Here is a 20382-nt window from a genome sequence, read left to right on the forward strand (position 1 = left end):
CTAATTTTAAACATAATCAAGCCCCAAACTTTAGGAATAGAAGAAGACAGTAGTGTGACTGGCAGGAGCTGTGACCAATCAGGAAAGAGAGCAATAGACAGAGTTTAAAAAGCATGTGACCTACAGTATCTGACAGAAGTGAGTACACAACAGTGTAAGTTTACTGTCCCCTCAAAATAACAACACACAGCAACAAAAGTAAGTACACCCCTTAAGTGCAGGTTCAATGTCCATCACAGGTAGCCACTGGAGTTCTCTTCCACTTCTCCATGACGACATCACAGAGCTTGGTGTTTGGGGTCGTATAACAGTTTATAACAGTTTATAACTGTTATAAAGCTTCACACTCACTACTTTACATTAGAGCGCAGTGTCATTTCTTCAGTGCTACACGAAAAGATAAAATATTTACAGGATGTGAGGTGAACTCGCTTCGGTCAGATAGCGTAATCCCACACATCCATCCTAAGGTGGTATTTATATTATTTTATGAAGACTTAGAAGATGGAGAGGATTTTCTTTGAGGATTTGTTTTGCATATTGGTCCTGATGGGAGTTTTTAGTGTGATGAGTTTTTTCCACCTAGTAGTGTGTGTTTTTTTATAGCAGTGTTGTGGGTTGGACATGTGGGAGGAAGAACAGCCCTGGTTCCTTGGTGAGCTTGGTCGTGATCGTGGGCTTTAGATTCCACATCACACACTGACCTCACCGACTCCTCACATCTCACAGGAGCTTCAGCAGAGCTTCAGGGTCACAACACTTTTATTCTATGGAATAACTGAGTTTTAAGCATTTAAACAGGATTCATTACATTTCATTCTCATTTCTATTGTATGTATTTAATTTGTTCATTTATTTTAAGTTAGAGGTGCTGTATCATTACAGCTGATGGAAAAAGAGAGAGGCAGAGTTGGAAGGAGAGAAAGAGATAAGAGAGAGAAATAGAGACGATCAAAGAGAGGGCGAGCGTGACAGGGAGACGGACGGAGTGAGAGAAGAGAGCTTGAGAGTTTGGAAAGCAAACAGATAAATAAATGTGACAGAGAAAGTGAAACGTGTCGTAAAACAGACAGAAAGGGCAGGAGGGAGACGGAGACAGAGGGGGACACAGATTAATATGGACCTGGTCAGAGGGAGAGAGAAACTAACAGGGACAAGGAGTGAAAGTCTCTTTCTCTCTCTGTGTGTGTCCGTCTCACTCCTGCCCTTTCTGTCTGTTTCACTCAGTTTATTTCAGCCTGATTTACTGACCACATACATGAGGAGTTTCAGCAGAGCGTTAGAGCAGTGAGACGAGCTGTTATTAATAAGTGTATTACAACTCTGAGTGTCTGTGTGGAGTCGTGGGGGTAAGTCTGTGTGGAGTCGTGGGGGTACGTGTGTGTGGAGTCGTGGGGGTACGTGTGTGTGGAGTCGTGGGGGTACGTGTGTGTGGAGTCGTGGGGGTACGTGTGTGTGGAGTCGTGGGGGTACGTGTGTGTGGAGTCGTGGGGGTACGTGTGTGTGGAGTCGTGGGGGTAAGATCAGGGAGAATACACCTAAAGAGAAAATATACAGCAACATGAAGGGGAATAGAAACAAGATAAACAGAGCTGTCTCTCTTTCTCTCTGTCTCTAGCTCTCTGTCTCTCTATCTCTCTGTCTCTAGCTCTCTGTCTCTCTCTGTCCTTGTGTGTGTCTCTCTCTGTGACTCTCTCTCGCTGTCTGTCTGTCTCTTGGCCTGTCTGTCACACTCTCTCTCTCTCTCTCTCTCTCTCTCTCTCCCTGTCTCTTTCTCTGTGATTTTTATTCCCATGCCTCATTACAGATAGCAAACTTATAGCAGAAGTTGTATGCTGATTTTGGTGTGTGTGTGTGTGTGTGTGTGTGTGTGTGTGTGTGTGTGTGTGTGTGTGTGTGTGTGTGTGTGTGTGTGTGTGTGTGTGTGTGTGTGTGTGTCAGTTCCCAGGCTAGCAGTGGTGAAGGAGATGATCCGGCGTCTGCATGAGTTGCGTCACACAGAGCAGGTACAGCGAGCGTTCGCCCTAAACTGTGGTGAAGGAGCGACAGTCAGTTATGAGCTGCAGATCCGAGTGCTCAGAGAGTTCGGTCTGCCTGATGGAGCTGCAGAACTGCTTCAGGTACCACACCTCAGACCTGTAGCACAGTGTGACACAGTGTGATCGTCTGTTCTGCCCCCCACCCCACCCTCACCCCCACTTCTTCATGTTTTGTTTGTCCCTCTCTGTCAGAACCCACACAAGTTCTTCCCTGACGAGCGTTTTGGAGACGAGAGCCCGGTGCTGGCCCTGCGTCCGTCCGCTCGCTGTCGTGTTAACAGCACGCCGGCTGTGGAGAGCATGTTCACAGACTTACAGTCCGTGATGGGACTCCATCCACCGCTGCCTCCACCACCACCACCTTACCACCCCCCCACCACACAGCAGATCCGGAGCGGCTGGAGGCCCCGTGTCCCCACTCAGCAGCCATCACGCTCTTTCTCCTACCCGTGTAATCACTCACTGCTACACACACAGGCCCCCTCCAAAATGGGCAGCCCCATTTACCCGTCCACTGGCGTCAAGGCCGCGCCCCCGGACTGTACCAACCCACAGGGCAGGATCCATAACCCAAACAAGAAAGGGGTGAGTATGGAGTAAGGAGACAGTGTATAAATCTTTATAAATCATTCCAGAGGTTGCCATAGTAACACATTTGTGAAGTGAAGTGACAGTTGTTAAAATTATAATGAGTTCTTGATTCTGATTGGACCGAAGCTGTTGGAGGAATAAACTATTTCAGTATGTAATAAGATTCCGATCCTCTTCAGGGTGGTTACAGTGACTCCACTTTACATTAAACTGTCATGAGTAATGTTCGTATTGTATTAATGAACATTCAGTAACTCTTCTTACTCGTGTTGATTCAGAACATGGAGCCGGTCATCAACGAGTTCATGCCCGACATCGCCATGGGCGTTTCAGCCATGAGTCTGAAGGAACGCCGCCTTCCCGAGGTCACCATGGAGGTGGAAGTTCACGACCCTCGTCCTTTAGTCTCTACGGTTCCTCCCATCTCTCAGTGCTTCTCTGGACGCCACGTGCACTCGTCGTCACGCAAACGACACGCGGCCGAGCCCAAACCCGACGCGCCGCAGCACACACACTTCCCCGACCTGTACGAACTCTACACGCACAGCCGTAATGACGCCGCGCACAGGCTCCACCATGCCCTGGGAGCTCAGGCCAACCAGAGAGCGCCACCTAAAGGAGAGACGGATCTGACGTGCGGCCTGAGCCCCGACACAGAACCCTACGACGAGTGGAACCCGAGCCGAAGAGTCGCAGGCGCCGGAGCCTCCGCAGCAGGGATGGGGGAGGAGGGAGGAGGGATCGGGGGTCGAGAGCGCAGGTCACCTAACAAACACGAATACCTGTACAGGAAGTCTGCACTATGACCCTAAAGAGAGACTCAAGAAGGATTTAAGGCACAAAGTCACAGATTTAAAGCCTTTTAACGCTCGGGTTTGATCACGGGGGGAAATACGATGAAAATATCTTGTCCGCATATTATTTTAAATATTTAAGCGCCCCGATTAAGGGGCAATGAAGCTAAAACTCACTTGGGTTACTGACAATCAGCAACGAAATGAAATCTCAACAAGTCCCCGAGTGGCGTCACGATGCAGAACCGTCACTGTGCCGTCACTGTGCCGCCGCTCCCTTCACTTCACAACACGCTAGCTAAAAGAGAGAGATTTATATTTCTACAGATATATTATGCATTTATCTTTGCTTAGGAATAAACCCTAAAATAAAAAGTTCCAGGCAATAAGTCACCTCATACAAATACCACGTACGTACGTGACACGTTTATATACCGCTGCTGCGTTCATGACCAGATTCTGATCTGAAACCCAAACCCAGATTTGTTTTTGTTTTTTATCCGAGTCTTTTATGGATCGTTCCTTTGACAGATCTGACACACGTCGCTGCTACGAGTCATCGCTCAAAAATATGCAAAAATACTCCGGACGAGTCGACCGATACGACTCCGGAGCCGTGTAGGCGTCCCTGTAAGCTCCGCCCCCTTCCTCTAACGCCAGCATCTCAATCCTCTCCCGTGAGCCGTCGTCGCTTTCTATCCCGTTAAATAACCTGAAATAAAACCGACTTTATGAGCGTTAGGCAATTTTAAGCTATTTTAAAGATTTAGATATTAAACTTGAGCAAATCTGCTTCTGCATCTGATAATTATTTAACTAATTGTATGAATTTATATCACGATATCCCAGAAAAGTGTATGGTGTTTTATCAGGTTATATGTTCGTGTCACTCAGATCTAACACCAAACACTTTATAATAAGTTTTAGGTTGGGGTTATTTTTACCGCTCCATCTTAGTTTAAGACTCGCTTGTTACGGATTAATTCCTGGTTGGTTTCGTGTTTATTTGTGTTGTTTTAAACCGACCGCAGCCGGAGTTTAAACGGCGGTCATGAACGCAGCACGTCTCTGTACGCAGCAGACTGTCAGATTAACGGCTGCTCGACACCTCGCCGTGTCTCTCTCAGTTCCTGTAGTTCTGTTACGGCTGTAACCGTGACGCCGCCTGCTTTATAACCGACAGCACTTCACTCTTTCATCTTCTACCTTTTCCTGCAGAGACGTATACATCTCTGACCTTACGCTCCTCTACCACAGAGTATAAGAAGCGTTTACCTCACATTCGAACACCTTCTTCATCCTGCGATTAAGCGAGATCTCGCGCTGCGTCAATTAACGCCGCTAGCAGCCTGAACGTCGCCTGAACGCCGCCTCAGATTCCTCTCTTCCTATCCTTTGTGAAGAATAAAGGATGATCTCTCTGATGCAGTCGCTGACGCGTGATATATGCAGCTTTATACTGTTTATGCCATGTTTCATGGTACTGTACGTTACAACAACCACGGTCACCTGTGCAAGCTGGAATCAGGGATCTGTGTCGTCGCACTCGCCACGTTTAGCCCGATCCTGCGCCGTCTGCCTTCTGTTCAAAACATCAGTGTTGTATTAGAACCTGTGTGTTTATTTGTTGTTGTTGTTGTTGTTGTTGTTGCTAACATAATGCTGCGATGCCTCAATGCTAAGTTCCTCTACCTCTCTTCACCTTCTGTCCTCATTTCTGTGCAGTGGGACTTTTTTAAACCTGTAATCTCTTCTTTACACCTTCATCAGGTGAGCCATGAAACTTCACTGATCACGTCCACATTTCAGAGCACCCACATTTCAGTACATTTATAACTCGAGCCCCGTACAGACAGACGGACGCTAGCGGCGACGACCGATCCTCCGTTTTCTACGTACGCGACGCAAAGCCGCCGCTTCAGAGACGAGACGTTCGAAAGAAATTTTCTCATTTCTATGCAAATTAGGTTCGACGCCGTAAGTGACGAGTCCATACTTTCCGTCCCGACCGATTCCTCTGAGCGAACGTACGGTGTGCGAGTTCAGACATTTGTTCGGTTCCATGCTCGTAACTTCTGTTCGGACCTGCGGTCAGAAACGTTACGACAGGAAGCAGAGATCGTCGCTGCCTATGCGTGAATCTGCAAACAGGACCTAGATAAAACAAACAGGCCACGCCCACAAGATACGAATAAACATAAAATATAATCCATGTAATGAAGGATTAATGGTGGATTATGTGTCTCCTGCCAGTCAGTAGAGCTTCATGACCATTTAAATGTCGAACCCAAAGGGACGAATCTTAGCTCCTTTAAAATCTACCGAGCATTAAAATATTTATCAAAATATAATAAACAGTCAACACTTTGCAGACGTTAATGTCGTTTCTATACCCGACGTATCGGATCTTAAAAAGTAATACGGACACAAGCGAAAATTGATTCGCTTCCTGTAGGTGAGTCGATTCAGATTCGATTCACTTACTCGCTAGAGTTCGCTTGGATGTTCCGAGAGTTTAGCTGAGCTCAAACATTTAAGAATCACACACAAACATTTCACAGCTCATACTTGATGGTGCATGGAGTGCCCCACCCCCACCCCCCCCCCCCCCCCCCCCCCCCCACACACACACACAAGGTTACAGAGCTGTTGCTTTACTCGCGCTCAAGTGGCATAATGTGCTGCTATCATCTCCTAAGGGCTTGTGTTAGTCAAAATTTGGAGCCTCCATCTTCTTTCTGTTACATGCTTATGTATATATGTGTGTGTGTGTGTGTGTGTGTGTGTGTGTACATTACAGTCAGAACCTATTTGTCGTGACCGAGGCTCATCATCAGATGTTAAATCTAATGAATTGTGCACTACGTTTCAGACGAACTCCACCTCGTCTCTGAGTGTGTGTCATGTTTTCTGTTCACTCTTCTGTTGTTTTCTGTTTTCTCCTCTTTCTGTGTCCTGACCCGGTTCCCGTCTTCCTGCTGGGTCTGTGTGCACGGATGGGCTAAAGGACTGCGAGAGGGAAAGAAACCGGTGTGATCTCTGCATGTCCTGCTTTAGCTTTTCTCTCTGCTGGAGATGATATCCGAGTGCCTTCATGCCCGAGGCCGGGCGTGTCCTTTTCCTCCTCCTCCTCTTCCTCACCCCTCTGTCTTATGCAAGCCATTTGTACAAGCCTGCATCTCTCTGTAGGACCGTAGCCCAGGCTCTCGTCTACAAAGAGGCTTTTTTTTTTTCTTTTTACCTTTTGCTTTGTTTTGGTTTATTCGAAAAGTATTTTTTTAAGATTTTTGGTACCTTTGAAGAGAAGCCTTGTTGTTCTGATGTGTAAAATGTAAAGATTTATATATAAATATCTATAGAAGACGTGACGCGGTGTATATACCAGGAGCAAAGCTTTTCTATTACATTCTTGTACGGACTTCTAGCGAGAAGTGTCTATTTTTCTACCCTTCTCTGCGCCGCAGTGTAACAGAGATCTATCTGCAATTAGAGGGAAATAAACGGCTTTGACACAAACGACTCGTCTGCTTTCGTCTCTCTCTCTCTCTCTCTCTCTCTCTCTCTTTAGTGTGCAGCACGAACATCTGGACATTATAATGATCATAGTTCATCGCTCTGTTCTTATATATTATTGTTTTTCCCGACTTCTCTATCTTTACATGCTTTTTTGTCTTCTTTTCCTCTTTCCTTTCTGTTCTTCCTTTTTAACTCTTTCATCACTTTACCTGTCATTTAAAACAAAAGTTCTCAAAATGTGAAAATTGTGTGGAACTGATATGAAGGGAGGGGCGGAGCTTCACGTCATCTCAGTTAACGATGTCACTAAATCGAACGACCCCACAGCTGCGGAAGGACGACGACGACACCTGTGTGTTCAGCGGTGTGTATCAGCTGGTGAAGAACAAAGTTGATGAAGGAGAATCAGTGAATGTGGGGGCGTGTCCTTACTTGCATAATAATTATTATTAATTAATTATTATATTATATTATTAATAAATAATTACTAATTATCTCATTTAAGAGATTTCAGGGACTGTAGTTTTGGGGGTATTTCTTGTGTGTGTAATTTTAATGATGTATAATACAGTGGTGTGTGTGTGTGTGTGGTTAAATCACTTCATTAACACACCTATTCAAAGTATTAATACGTTTAATCTCTCAAAGATACATTTACAAAGTAATGTGAGGAGTAAAGTACAGATAAAACAATTAGAATAAAATCGTTACTTGGTCACAACAAATTCTTGTCCCAGACGAATCCTCAATCCGATTCCTTATCGGGAGACGAACCAAAAACGTGACGTGTGACGTGAACCCTGGGCTTTACATCCGGACACTTCGCCGTGTGCTGAACATCGAACTCATTTATTCAGGAATATCTTTTAACGTCTCGGTGTAACAGCTGCACCGGACGCAGAACCTTATAACCAACACCGTGGCTTCTGGATCGGTGGCTGCATCTGTAGAGTTATATTTATTAGAGAAAGAGCAGGACTGTGAACACGGAGGGTTTGGGTTACAGAAGGCAGGTTCAGCTGCAGTAGTACTGCTCGGCGTTGGCTCTCCGTCTCTTACGACTCTGCTGCTCTTCAAAGAACTGACGGATGTCTTCTGGAGTCACCACCTGGTGGAGCAGACAGACAGCAGGAATAGTCTCTCAGATCAGTAACTCACACATGGCCTTTGTTCTGGGGGGATATATTTATTTATATATATATATATTTAAAAAAAACACTATATTTAATGTGTCTGTATAATATGGACATTTTTCCTACATTAATGAAAACCCCACCCACTTTTTTCATCTGTTAGAGGGGCGGTGCACGATGTTTGAAAGCCAATGTTGACATTTGAAGTCACCAAAACAAACACGCCCCTAACCTCAAATGGGTGTCACCCCTGTTATAGCTCCGCCCACACATACGTAACCCAGGAAACTATTATGGCGGAACCTGTTGGGGCAGCTGACCGAGGGGATATTTATCATCAATAAATAAACTTAATGAGTAATACTACGGTAATACAGATGTGTTTTTGTAGTACTGTGTTGTACCATGAAAGGTTTAGCTCCGTTTAGCCTTTTTTTTTCGCGTTTCGTTTTTTTATCCGCCATGTCAATGTTTCGATCGCTTTCTGCTAATGTCACACATGCACACTGAACATATTGACAAGACACGCCCATTTCTGCTCATTGGCTACACGTTTGTTGGCCCGACTCAGTTTTCTGAAGCATTTCTCAAACAACATGCACCCCACCTTTAAATTCTTTTTGTGATTGGTCAGAAAGATTTGATTAATTTTCTAGAGCAGCAGCTCGGAGTAGCAGCTCGGAGTAGCAGCTCGGAGTAGCAGCTCGGAGTAGCAGCTCGGAGTAGCAGCTCGGAGTAGCAGCTCGGAGTAGCAGCTCGGAGTAGCAGCTCGGAGTAGCAGCTCGGAGTAGCAGCTCGGAGTAGCTCTGGTTTTTAGAGTGTTGATGTGGTGAATTTAGTTTAAATATTTATGGACTTTATGGAGTCTCCGGTTTCATTTAACTAACTGTAATGGTGCTGTGCAGGAAAGTTGTCTGTAGTGACATTAATAACGTTAAGGCGGGGTTTTGACAAAGCATGTGGGCGTGTCCTTGTGTGAGAGAGGTGCTATAAATCAATTCGATTCGACATTTGACATGGTCTCAAAGCAGCTTTACAGAACATATAATAATAAAATACAACGAATAATAAAAGAAAAAAGAATTAACAGAATAAAAATTCTAGATTATTATTAGATATAAATAGTTCACAGTGTGTATGTATTTATTCCCCTATGAGCAAGTCTGAGGTGACTCAGGCAGCAGTGGCAAGGAAAAACTCCCTTAAATTGGTAAAGGAAGAAACCTTGAGAGGAACCGGACTCGAGGGGGAACCCATCCTCATATGGGTGACACTGGGGGTGTGATTGTAATATAAAGTCAGTTAAATGTTGTATTGGTGTAAGGATCATGGACTTCGGATCTCCTTAGTGTATATATATACACTATAAGCCCTATATAGTGTCTTATAAACACCTGAAAACTAAGACATGGTAAATGAGTAAAGGTTAATAAGTTATTTATTTTATACCGTAGCTCCAGACACCCCAGATGGGGCTTGTGTAGGTTGTGTATGTAGAGACTCAACACAGTGTTAATGCACAGCAGTGAGACTGAGGATTTCAGGAACGTACCTTTCCCTCTGCTGCAAATCTCTGCAAGTAATCCTTCAGCTCTGTCTTCATATCGTTATACTCTACAGAAGACACAACACACACTCGTCACACACACACACACACTAACACACCTGCACGTGTTCAGGACTCACGGCGCAGGTCCAACCCTCAGGTTAAGTGTAAACAATGGACATGTTCTTTTCACCCAAATTTGGTCTCACAGGCTTCGTCTGAGATAAACACACACAGAGGTAATCACTACCTGCCCTCTGTGATTGACAGACTGTTTAGCATAAGCCCCGCCCACCAAGACAACGCCACCCGTCTGTGCTCCTGAGAGCGAGTGACGTGTTTCAGGAACTTTACATCTGACTGTAATCAGATCAATAATTCATTGCTCTGGTGTTGGAGGCTGTGACTCAGGACGACAATCAACCACGATTACTGACATTTTGACTATGACATATATATTTAAATATCTAGTTATACATCCACATTAACACTAAACTCTACTTCCTGTCACTGTGTGTGTGTGTGTGTGTGTGTGCGTGTGTGTGTGTACCGTGAATGATCTCGAGTTGCTGAACACGGTTCAGGTTGTCGAGAGCAGACATGAGTGGGTCTCGAGCCTCCCCTCCGTTTGCCTGCTCTGTGGTTTTGCCCTTGTTCTCGTAAGCGAGCACCGTGTCGGTGTCATCCAACAGGAAGGAGACTCCGCCCTCCGCGAACACACACTAATCACACAGGGGCGCAGAATGACACAACTACACCCAAATACACTACTGTATTTTATACCCATTTTATCATAATTCAGTATGTTGTATTTTTTTTTCAACGAAATATTTTTATTATGTTTCACTTATTATACCTTACAGTTTATACTTTCAGTGTGTGTGTGTGTGTGTTTGTACCTTACAGCGTTGACAGGAACAGAGTTTAGTGCGCCACGCTGAGGGCCAGAACACGGCTCCCTGCTGAACACGGCTCTTTCCTGACATCTTCATCTCCTGAAACCTGCATCCTGAACCTTCAGCCTCCTGCCGCTTCCTCTTACAACCGGACGTCCCGTTCACCTCCACCTTCTCACACGCCTCCACCTTCTCACACGCCTCCACCTTCTCACACGCCTCCACCTGCAGACAGACATCCAGCATACACAAAAGGAGTCACTGAGGAAATGTCAAGAAGGAATATGATGTGTTACACCGCCACCTATTGGTCGGCCGCGATAACACACACCTTTTCATTCGGTGAGCTCCTGACTTCTGTTTTATTCTCCTCTTCATCATGCTCCACCTCCACTCTCGCGCCGTCCTCCTCTTCTTTACACACCTTCACCGTAGGACTCACTGAGGAAAAGACAAAATATTAAATTCAATTCTTTTTAAAAAAGTGTGTAAATGAAAACAGCCGTACGATAAAATACACAACGTTGTTTAAATAATGAAACGATACCAGCGAGGTGAGCAGCGTAGGTCCAGAGGAACGGAGATTTATTCATGCAGGACTCACAGATCATTTCTTGAAGTTCCACACACTCCGGGACCACACAGCCCAAGTGCTGAGAGCAGGTGTGTGTGTGTGTGAGAGAGAGAGAGAGAGAGACAGAGAAAGACGGTGAAACACTCACATGCATGTAATCTTAAGCTGCATTTAAATAATATAGGTCATTTTTACAGCTAAAGCATAGAGAGGTTTGTGTGTGTGTGTGTGTGTGTGTGTTTGTATAATCAGATATATTGAAGTAACTGTGTCCTCACTGCAAACACACAATGGAGTAAAAACTCACCCGGCCATGCAGCCAGTCCTCACACACCACACACTGGATCATCTCATCTGCAACCTGAAAACACACACACACACACACAGTATTACATTAATGCAGTCAAACTACAAGACAAGCTCTCAGTACATGAAGCTCTCAGATGTTTCTTCATGGCCCTGAGCTCTTCACTCATCACCATGTTACACGTGTGTTGTTAACAGCAGAAAGCGCAGCCCCACAGTAATACTGCTGTATCTGCTTATTTACCTCGTCCTCCGGGTCGGGGTACGGCCTCTCGCACGTGCAGTACAGACCGAAAAAATTGTGACTGTATTTATTTCCACAGTTGGTCTTCTCTTTCTCCTGAGAGACACAGTGACACGTGATCACACGCAGACTCTAAATCAACATCACGGCAAGAAACACAGAAAAAAAACAACGAGAACTCACTGGGAATAACCTGCACTCCATCTCTCCAAACTTCTCATTCCCACAGTCACACCGGAAATTCCTGTGGAGGAGGATCAAAAAGGGTGTGTGTGTGAGACAGACAGAGCAAGACACACAGACAGACAGAGACACAGAGAGAGACACAGACAGAGAAACACACAAACACAGACAGAGACACAGAGAGAGGCAGAGAGACAGACAGAGACAAACACACAGAAAGAGAGAAAGAGAGAGACACGGACAGAGAGAGACAGAGACAGCCAGGCACAGACAGAATCTAGCCCTCGTGGTTGTACTGACCTCTTGGTGTAGAGCTCAAACAGTTCGTGACCTTCATGACACTTGTATGAACATGCGAGACAGATTCCTGCTGGTTCTCCTCCTTTTGGTGTGCAGGTGTTACACGCATACAGAGCCTGACGCTTCACATGGCCCTAGAACACCACAATGACATCATCACATCCCACATCAGTGCCCTATGCCATACAAAGTGCACTGCTACTGTATCCACAGTGTGGTGTGGTGTTTATCCCCTACACGGTGCGATGGTGTTGTGTTTATCCCCTACACGGTGCGATGGTGTGGTGTTTATCCCCTACACGGTGCGATGGTGTGGTGTTTATCCCCTACACGGTGCGATGGTGTGGTGTTTATCCCCTACACGGTGCGATGGTGTGGTGTTTATCCCCTACAGTGTGGTGGTGTTTATCCCCTACACAGTGTGGTGTTGTGTTTATCCCCTACACAGTGTGGTGTGGTGTTTATCCCCTACACAGTGTGGTGTGGTGTTTATCCCCTACACAGTGTGGTGTTGTGTTTATCCCCTACACAGTGTGGTGTTGTGTTTATCCCCTACACAGTGTGGTGTTGTGTTTATCCCCTACACAGTGTGGTGTTGTGTTTATCCCCTACACAGTGTGGTGTTGTGTTTATCCCCTACACAGTGTGGTGTGGTGTTTATCCCCTACACAGTGTGGTGTTGTGTTTATCCCCTACACAGTGTGTTGTTGTGTTTATCCCCTACACAGTGTGGTGTTGTGTTTATCCCCTACACAGTGTGGTGGTGTTGTGTTTATCCCCTACACAGTGTGGTGGTGTTGTGTTTATCCCCTACACAGTGTGGTGTGGTGTTTATCCCCTACACAGTGTGGTGGTGTTGTGTTTATCCCCTACACAGTGTGGTGGTGTTGTGTTTATCCCCTACACAGTGTGGTGGTGTTGTGTTTATCCCCTACACAGTGTGGTGGTGTTGTGTTTATCCCCTACACAGTGTGGTGGTGTTGTGTTTATCCCCTACACAGTGTGGTGGTGTTGTGTTTATCCCCTACACAGTGTGGTGTGGTGTTTATCCCCTACACAGTGTGGTGGTGTTGTGTTTATCCCCTACACAGTGTGGTGTTGTGTTTATCCCCTACACAGTGTGGTGTTGTGTTTATCCCCTACACAGTGTGGTGTTGTGTTTATCCCCTACACAGTGTGGTGTTGTGTTTATCCCCTACACAGTGTGGTGTTGTGTTTATCCCCTACACAGTGTGGTGGTGTTGTGTTTATCCCCTACACAGTGTGGTGTTGTGTTTATCCCCTACACAGTGTGGTGGTGTTGTGTTTATCCCCTACACAGTGTGGTGTGGTGTTTATCCCCTACACAGTGTGGTGTTGTGTTTATCCCCTACACAGTGTGGTGTTGTGTTTATCCCCTACACAGTGTGGTGGTGTTGTGTTTATCCCCTACACAGTGTGGTGGTGTTGTGTTTATCCCCTACACAGTGTGGTGGTGTTGTGTTTATCCCCTACACAGTGTGGTGTGGTGTTTATCCCCTACACAGTGTGGTGTGGTGTTTATCCCCTACACAGTACACACACACCTCACCTCAGGGTATGAACACTTCTCCGAGTCGCTTCCTCCCAGCACAGCCGACGCTTCCTGCTCCAGCTCCTCATCCTCCTCCAGCACGTCCACCAGAGACACGGTCGCCTCCTCTCTCTCTCCTTCTCTCTCTCCTTCTCTCTCTCCTTCTCTCTGTCTCTCACTCTCTCCCTCCGTCGCCATGCTGCAGCTAACTCTGCTAACTCTGACGCTGCGCGCGCACACAAACACATACACGATCACTTCCGCTTCACCTCGGAGGAGACTCCAGAAAAATAACTCAACTTAAACACAGTTAATATTTAACCACATTTATAAAATCTGTCAGCGTTTTTATACCTGTTATGGGTTTTTTATTTACAAAATTCGCATTGTAATAATAACAAACACAGTTCCGTTTCCGCTTTATGCAAATCACTGCTGTTTTGGCGGGAAAGTTTATTTTTCATTTTGCTTTGAACGATATATTTATTTTTTATTTATTTTCAGTTTAATTTCTGCTTACTGTTAAATATTTCATACCCGACTTATGTTTGTACACCGGTTACGCTGCATTATATATAGCATTATTTATTTATTTATTTATTTATTTATTTATTTATTTATTTATTTATTTATTTAAATTCGCCGAAGCCGTTAAAGATGTAACCAAACAGTGAAAACAACGTTAGAGACGCTGCTAAGTTACTTCACGTCAACGCGTCCGCCATATTGGAAAGGTTCGAATTTCACAAGTGAGTCGCGGTCTGATGATGTAACTTTGTGTTCAGTCCATTTAGTGCAGATTTTACTGCTCTCCTGTCAAACACGCGGATAGTTTAGGAGTTTATTGTTCCGGAACAAAACGTAGTGAGAAATTGAACTGAGGATGAAGTTGATTTCTCGTCTTACATTTACATCACTTAGCAGTAATTGGTCTTTTGTAGCACGTGCACAAATTATTATTAGTAGTAATATTATCTATAATATAGTAGTAGTAATATATAATATATATTAATATAATTTAGTAGTAGTAATATAATATATACTTTAATATTATATATAAAAAGTTTCTTAACTTGACTTGATTATAATATCTAATATAATATTGTAATATATAATACTAGTAATAATATTTTGGCCCACTTTTGGTTTTAATCGGCAATTTTTCTGTCCCGGTCTTGTGATGAAATTTGGCCACATCAGCTTTGCTATTAGGAATCTAATGTATATTATGTAATATCTATAATAATGTATATTTTTAACATATTCCTGTTGGTACTGACATTAAAATTCAATAGAAATACTTATTTCATTTAGGTGTTTATTTTAAGATGCTTACAATTGAGGAAAGTTCTTTAGATCAGCACAAAAACCACACATTGTTTTATTCGATTCAATTCAAGTTTATTTGTATAGCGCTTTTTACAATAGACATTGTCTCAAAGCAGCTTTACAGAACATGTTTAAATAAGTGTAATAACAGTCTTGTTCTAACTCATACACAAAGTCCTTTATTAAATAAACATGTACAATCTGCTTTTATCCATCCATCATCTCTCTGGTTTTGATCTTTACCATGTGGTCTAACATGACTAAGCCCTATCCAAGATGGCGGCGCCTTGACGCGTCTATACAGAGGTCAGAGGTTACAGCTTCTAGTCAACAAACATGGCGTGCACGTTGAAGGGAGAATTGAAATGTAAAGATGGGAGAACGACTAAGTTCACAGTGGAGGCTGAGAATAATCTAAAATCCATCATCGAGGGAGTGAAGAAGATAAACTCGGAGATTTCGGTGGTTTTAACGGAGCTCGTGGAAGAAGACAGAGGTTTAAACGCGGACAGAGGAGAGTGTCTCGCGCACGGTTAGCTAACGAGCTAACTAATTAATATATATATATATATATATATATATTCATAAATAAACACAACAACGTGTCCGGTGCTTCAGTGGGTTTTTTTTTTATTTTTATAAAGAACCATGTAGTTATTAGGGCATGAAAAGTCTGCGCGTGACGTCATGGGTCTCATTTACATATTTATGTATATCATTTGCATGATTTGCATATTTAAGATTTTCTAATTAGGAGATTTAAATATAGAAAATAATTGATCATAACAGCTTCATCTGTGGTCATTGCTAACTATTTATATTTATTTTTCCAATCTAGCTGATGATGATGAAGAGGAGGAAGATGATGAGGAGGACGAGGAGGAGGGTGATGAAGGCGCCACTAAAGAAACCACTGCAGTTAAATTAAAGTGTGAACCTCCAGCGAAGCGTCTGAAGACCATCACACCGTCCTGAGCTCCACGTCTCTGAACCTTTTCTAAAACTCAGCAGGATTTTTAGCTCCTGGGAAATGAAGCTTCAGTTAAGACACGAAAAAGGTGTAAAAACAGTGTAAAGGGAAGTTTATTGGAGACCGAGCAACACTTTTCCTCTAAATAAGATGAATAAAATAAAAAATACAATACCGATATTTTTTAATAAAGATGTTAAAATGTTATAAAATGTGAATGTGGTGATTTATAACATTATTAAAATGTTACTCTTAATATTTCTAAAGAACTAAAGAGTGTTTAAGGCAGAAAAGTGTTTAATTCTGTATTTAAAAAGTTTGGTACAAATTTAATCTGGAACTTTTTATGATGATCATTTATTATTATTATTATTATTATTATGTGTTATTATTTTTATTATTATACAGCTTTGGTTTTATTTTTTAATTTTCTCAAAATGTAAGAAGACGATCCAAAATGATGAAAACCTAAAAAATGATAAAAATCAGGATTTACTTCCAAACTGTTCTGTGAACACAGCAGCTCAGATCTGAGCAAGAACCGACTGCTTAGAGAAACTTTATGATCTTTTGTGTTCTATACAAGATGAACAAAAATAATTCTGAATCATTTATTAATGTAAACAAGTCTTCTGTTTCGACCCAAGTAGCTGTCTGGGGCGAGTACGATGAGGTCAGAGCAGTGAGAGACTTCCCCGGTTTGTGAGCAGTAATTTTTTTCTGGTCAAAGAAAAAATAGATTGTAATTCAAAGTAACTTTCCCAAATTTTTGCACACAACAATTTTGGAGACTTCTACTTTGCTGTTCAAGTCTTTAAAGTTTCTGATTTATTTTCTCTAAAACGATTCAGTTTCATCAGCGACTGAAGATCTGAAGTGTCCCGAAACTCTGTCACATTTATTAGAGAAAAAAAAAACAAAAACAATAAAATTCGCACACAATCTTCCCGAACACTCGAAACTCATAAGGCATAAAGACGTGAAGTCCAGAGAAACTTCCGCAGTGTCCGGAACACAACCAGTGTTGTAATGTAACGGAGTACAAACACTTCGTTACTGTACTTAAGTAGAAATGTCACGTATCTGTACTTTACTTTCCTATTTAAATTAATATCAACTTTCACTTTTACTCCACTACATTTCCTAGATAAAATGTACACTTTTACTCCGTTATATTTCCACTAAACATCTTCGTTACTCGTTACTACAAAATAAACTCAGCAGAAATGTGTGTGACTGTAATAAGAGATGTTTGGTGTATCACTGCGCCTAGATTACATTACGCTCTGCACGCTCTACGGAGAAGCACAGGTACGCGCAGCGTGCACGCGCAGTCAGAGCTGGAAGCGTTTATTCGGCTGAAAGCCGCAAATACGGCAATCAAAAGCAGTGAAATGTCACTATTCTTATTACCAGATTTGTAGCACAAACAAAATATTAATGCAAACAATCCATACAATACTAAATAAAAATAACATTTATTGATTTGGTCTTTGTCTTGTGAATATTTATATTAATGACGTCATTCATCGGACACACTGTTTGTAGAGAATGCACACACACATGAACTGATCTGATTCAAGACTGGCATCATTACATCATGCATAAAATTTTGGTGTCCACTTTTACCATTTAATAATACCATAACTTTTGGCTTACTGTGTAGTCATATAATATATAATATAAAACTCTTCTTGTTTTAAATTCTCACTGAGGGATAAAACCCCTAAAGATGAAACCCTAGAACTGCCCCTGATCTTATACCTACTGAAAATCACTGAAATTTTACTTTTTACTTTTACTTCAAATACTTAAGTACATTTAATATCAGAAAAGTACTTTTGATACTTAAGTACAGTAAATATCAGATACTTTAAGGCTTTTACTTGAGTAATATTCTAAAAGGTGACTTTCACTTCTACCAAAGTCTTTTTCTAGTACGATACTTGTACTTTTACTCGAGTATCGCTGTCTAGTACTTTATACAACACTGAACACAACCATCATTTTATTAAAAAAGGCATTCATTAATTTAAAAAAAAAAACAGTCTTATTGCAAGTTTTATTTAAATTTGTGTTTTATTTTTATAAACGGATTTTGACACTGAAGTAGATTTGTGTTTAAAACAAAACCCCACACGACTGCAGCTGCTTAACGAACAGCAGAAAAGAGATTTCACTTTCTGAGAAAACAATAAAGAACAAAATCAAATCAAAATGTAACTAAATAAATAAAATCTCAACAATTTTTACAGCTTTCAATTATTAACTTATTAACTTTAATTATTATTCACTTATTAAAGACTAATTTGAATAAATTATTGATTCAAGCTTCATTTGATCAGATTTTGTATTTTTCTTTTACGTGTACTTAAACAATCTGAGGGACGTGTAAAGATTTAAATAAAACTAACGTGTAACTTTACCACAACTTTAATTACAAGGCGACTTGCTCAGAGTTTATAAAAAATATATATATCTTATTATTATATAAAAAAAAGAAAAAAAAAGAAAGAAATCATTTATTTATTATTGTTTTTATTTTGTGTACCGGGTCCAAACTGTTAAATAAAAATTAAAAATAATCCTAGTCGAGTTGGTTCATTCATCATCATCATCATCATCATCATCATGAGTTTAAAGTACTGATTTATTTGATGGTATAAAGTAGTTTGGAGTGATTTAGCAGACTGTAGAAAGCGTCGCTCGTCTCGTCGTTCATCTGAATGTTTTGTTCCTGTGAATAAACCGTATAGAAGCCCCGCCCACATCAGGTGTCAATCAGCTGCAGTCTGCTGATCTGATTGGACGCCTTGGTGAAGGAGGCGTGTCTGTTACAGAGCAGGGCGAGGCAGATGGGCAGGATGCAGTAACCCACGGTCTTGGGGTCGGCTCTGGTGCAGGAGTAGAGGAAGAGGAAGACCTGTATGTACGGGACGAGGAAGAGGACCGCCCACAGCCAGAAGGGCATCAGGAGGAGCCGCGACTTCACGCTCTGCATCCAGGAGGACAGAGAGAACGGAGAGTGGGCGGAGTCTGCGTCACGCTGCATGGGTGGGTGTGTCCCGCTCGTCTTCTCCAGCGTCAGTCGGTTGTACGTCTGATTGATCTCGAAAATGTAATAAACTGCTGTGATGCTAACCATCAAGTACACGGACACACCGATCCATCCCATCCTCTGGCGAAAGTTCATCATTCTCCATGCTCCTGTCTGAAACAACACTGATTAACTCAACACTACAGCAGCTTCAACTTTAAGCTTTCACAGTCATGGAAAAGGATAAAAAAAAAAAACAAGACTTTAAGACTAATTATATCTCATTTAGGGGTTTGTTTAAATCTACAAAAGCTTTTGTTTGCTTTCTGTATGATCTGTAATGCTGAGATGTAACGTCATGTAACATCCTGTCACATCCTGTAGCGTCCCGTCACGTCGTGTAACGTCCTGTAGCATCCTTTAACGTCATGTTGCGTCACGTCCTGTAACTTCATGTAACGCCGCGTAACATCATGTAACATCCTGTAACGACATCTAACATCCTGTAATGTCCTGTAAACGTCCTGTAACAACATGTAACATCCTGTAATGTCCTGTAAACGTCCTGTAACAACATGTAACGCCGCGTAACGTCCTGTAACGACATCTAACGTCCTGTAATGTCCTGTAAACGTCCTGTAACAACATGTAACATCCTGTAATGTCCTGTAAACGTCCTGTAACTTCATGTAACGCCGCGTAACGTCCTGTAACGACATCTAACGTCCTGTAATGTCCTGTAAACGTCCTGTAACAACATGTAACATCCTGTAACCGACATCTAACGTCCTTTAAAGACACGTAACGTCCTGTAAACGTCCTGTAAAGACATGTAACGTCCTGTAATTAAGTGTAATGTCATGTAATTAAGTGTAATGTCATGTAATAAAGTGTAATGTCATGTAATTAAGTGTAATGTCATGTAATTAAGTGTAATGTCATGTTCTTCATGTCATCAGTGAGTTTTGGTGTAAAATACCACTTCATATCACTAATCGTGTTGATTTGAGTCTGAAGCTAATACTTAATAGTTAAACACATTAGACTTCAGGACAATAGCTCGGCTTTAATTTATCGAAAGTTCACAATAAACTCCTCATTAATAGGTCAGAATAACAGCCATTTACAGCGGTTAGTACTCACTGTGGTCTCTCAGGCTTTATGTTTATATATTTACAGATAAATAAACAGTAAAAAGCTCATCAGCTGCTTCCCTGCGGTTTGTTGTCATGTGACTGACTTCCTCAAATCGGGAACATCCGGGAACTTGAGCGCTGCTTCTGCTGCGGTTTAACACCAGCGTGCTGCGCATTTGCTGCCCTCTAGCGGCTCACACTGGAAACGCCACCTTTCTTAATAAGGGGTCGGTGTT

General features: G+C 42.4%; 4 protein-coding genes across 7 annotated transcripts in view; 2 read left to right on the forward strand and 2 right to left on the reverse strand.

The window, feature by feature from the left end:
* btbd7 (BTB (POZ) domain containing 7) overlaps nt 1-6940 on the forward strand; it is a 32127-nt gene extending 25187 nt beyond the window's left edge. For both annotated transcript variants that reach the window (XM_047801385.1, XM_047801386.1), the window contains exons 9-11: nt 1942-2120; nt 2232-2624; nt 2909-6940. In XM_047801385.1, coding sequence (XP_047657341.1) covers nt 1942-2120; nt 2232-2624; nt 2909-3436 — 1100 coding nt within the window. In that variant the 3' untranslated portion in view covers nt 3437-6940. The remainder of the gene's footprint in view (nt 1-1941; nt 2121-2231; nt 2625-2908) is intronic.
* Nucleotides 6941-7556: 616 nt separating this feature from the next.
* On the reverse strand, nt 7557-14258 carry ubr7 (ubiquitin protein ligase E3 component n-recognin 7). 2 transcript variants are annotated; one of them, XM_027147508.2, is made up of 12 exons: nt 14029-14258; nt 13693-13900; nt 12123-12256; nt 11823-11883; nt 11640-11735; nt 11397-11450; nt 11063-11168; nt 10847-10956; nt 10519-10740; nt 10170-10341; nt 9626-9687; nt 7557-8048 (listed from the first exon to the last, which is right to left on the reverse strand). In XM_027147508.2, the coding sequence occupies exons 2-12, from the start codon at nt 13870-13872 to the stop codon at nt 7956-7958; spliced, it is 1290 nt and encodes a 429-aa protein (XP_027003309.2). In that variant the 5' UTR covers nt 13873-13900; nt 14029-14258; the 3' UTR covers nt 7557-7955. The 2 variants fall into 2 exon arrangements, with proteins under 2 accessions (XP_027003309.2, XP_027003310.2); XM_027147509.2 differs by having other exon boundaries at nt 10519-10722; nt 13693-14045.
* Nucleotides 14259-15287: 1029 nt separating this feature from the next.
* Nucleotides 15288-16183, forward strand: si:dkeyp-55f12.3 (uncharacterized protein LOC568418 homolog). The gene is made up of 2 exons (XM_027147511.2): nt 15288-15535; nt 15842-16183. Exons 1-2 carry the CDS (start codon nt 15340-15342, stop codon nt 15976-15978), a joined length of 333 nt encoding a protein of 110 aa, XP_027003312.2. The 5' UTR covers nt 15288-15339; the 3' UTR covers nt 15979-16183.
* Nucleotides 16184-18016: 1833 nt separating this feature from the next.
* tmem251 (transmembrane protein 251) lies at nt 18017-20310 on the reverse strand. 2 transcript variants are annotated; one of them, XM_027147514.2, is made up of 2 exons: nt 20154-20310; nt 18017-19184 (listed from the first exon to the last, which is right to left on the reverse strand). In XM_027147514.2, the coding sequence occupies exon 2, from the start codon at nt 19167-19169 to the stop codon at nt 18744-18746; it is 426 nt and encodes a 141-aa protein (XP_027003315.2). In that variant the 5' UTR covers nt 19170-19184; nt 20154-20310; the 3' UTR covers nt 18017-18743. The 2 variants fall into 2 exon arrangements, with proteins under 2 accessions (XP_027003315.2, XP_047657938.1); XM_047801982.1 differs by having other exon boundaries at nt 20138-20250.
* Between the last annotated feature and the right edge of the window lie 72 nt (nt 20311-20382).

This window comes from Tachysurus fulvidraco, chromosome 16, assembly GCF_022655615.1.
Source record: "Tachysurus fulvidraco isolate hzauxx_2018 chromosome 16, HZAU_PFXX_2.0, whole genome shotgun sequence".
NCBI lineage: Eukaryota > Metazoa > Chordata > Actinopteri > Siluriformes > Bagridae > Tachysurus > Tachysurus fulvidraco.

Excerpts from the sequence above, each read along its gene's own strand:
- ubr7 (XM_027147508.2), bottom strand. The coding sequence starts at position 13,872 with ATGGCGACGGAGGGAGAGAGTGAGAGACAGAGAGAAGGAGAGAGAGAA. Across the intron at positions 11,736-11,822 it reads TGGAGTGCAGGTTATTCCCA|GAGAAAGAGAAGACCAACTG; the intron begins GTGAGTTCTCGT and ends TGTGTCTCTCAG. Across the intron at positions 9,688-10,169 it reads GCAACTCGAGATCATTCACG|AGTATAACGATATGAAGACA; the intron begins GTACACACACAC and ends TGTCTTCTGTAG.
- si:dkeyp-55f12.3 (XM_027147511.2), top strand. The coding sequence starts at position 15,340 with ATGGCGTGCACGTTGAAGGGAGAATTGAAATGTAAAGATGGGAGAACG. Across the intron at positions 15,536-15,841 it reads AGGAGAGTGTCTCGCGCACG|CTGATGATGATGAAGAGGAG; the intron begins GTTAGCTAACGA and ends TTTCCAATCTAG.
- tmem251 (XM_027147514.2), bottom strand. The coding sequence starts at position 19,169 with ATGATGAACTTTCGCCAGAGGATGGGATGGATCGGTGTGTCCGTGTAC.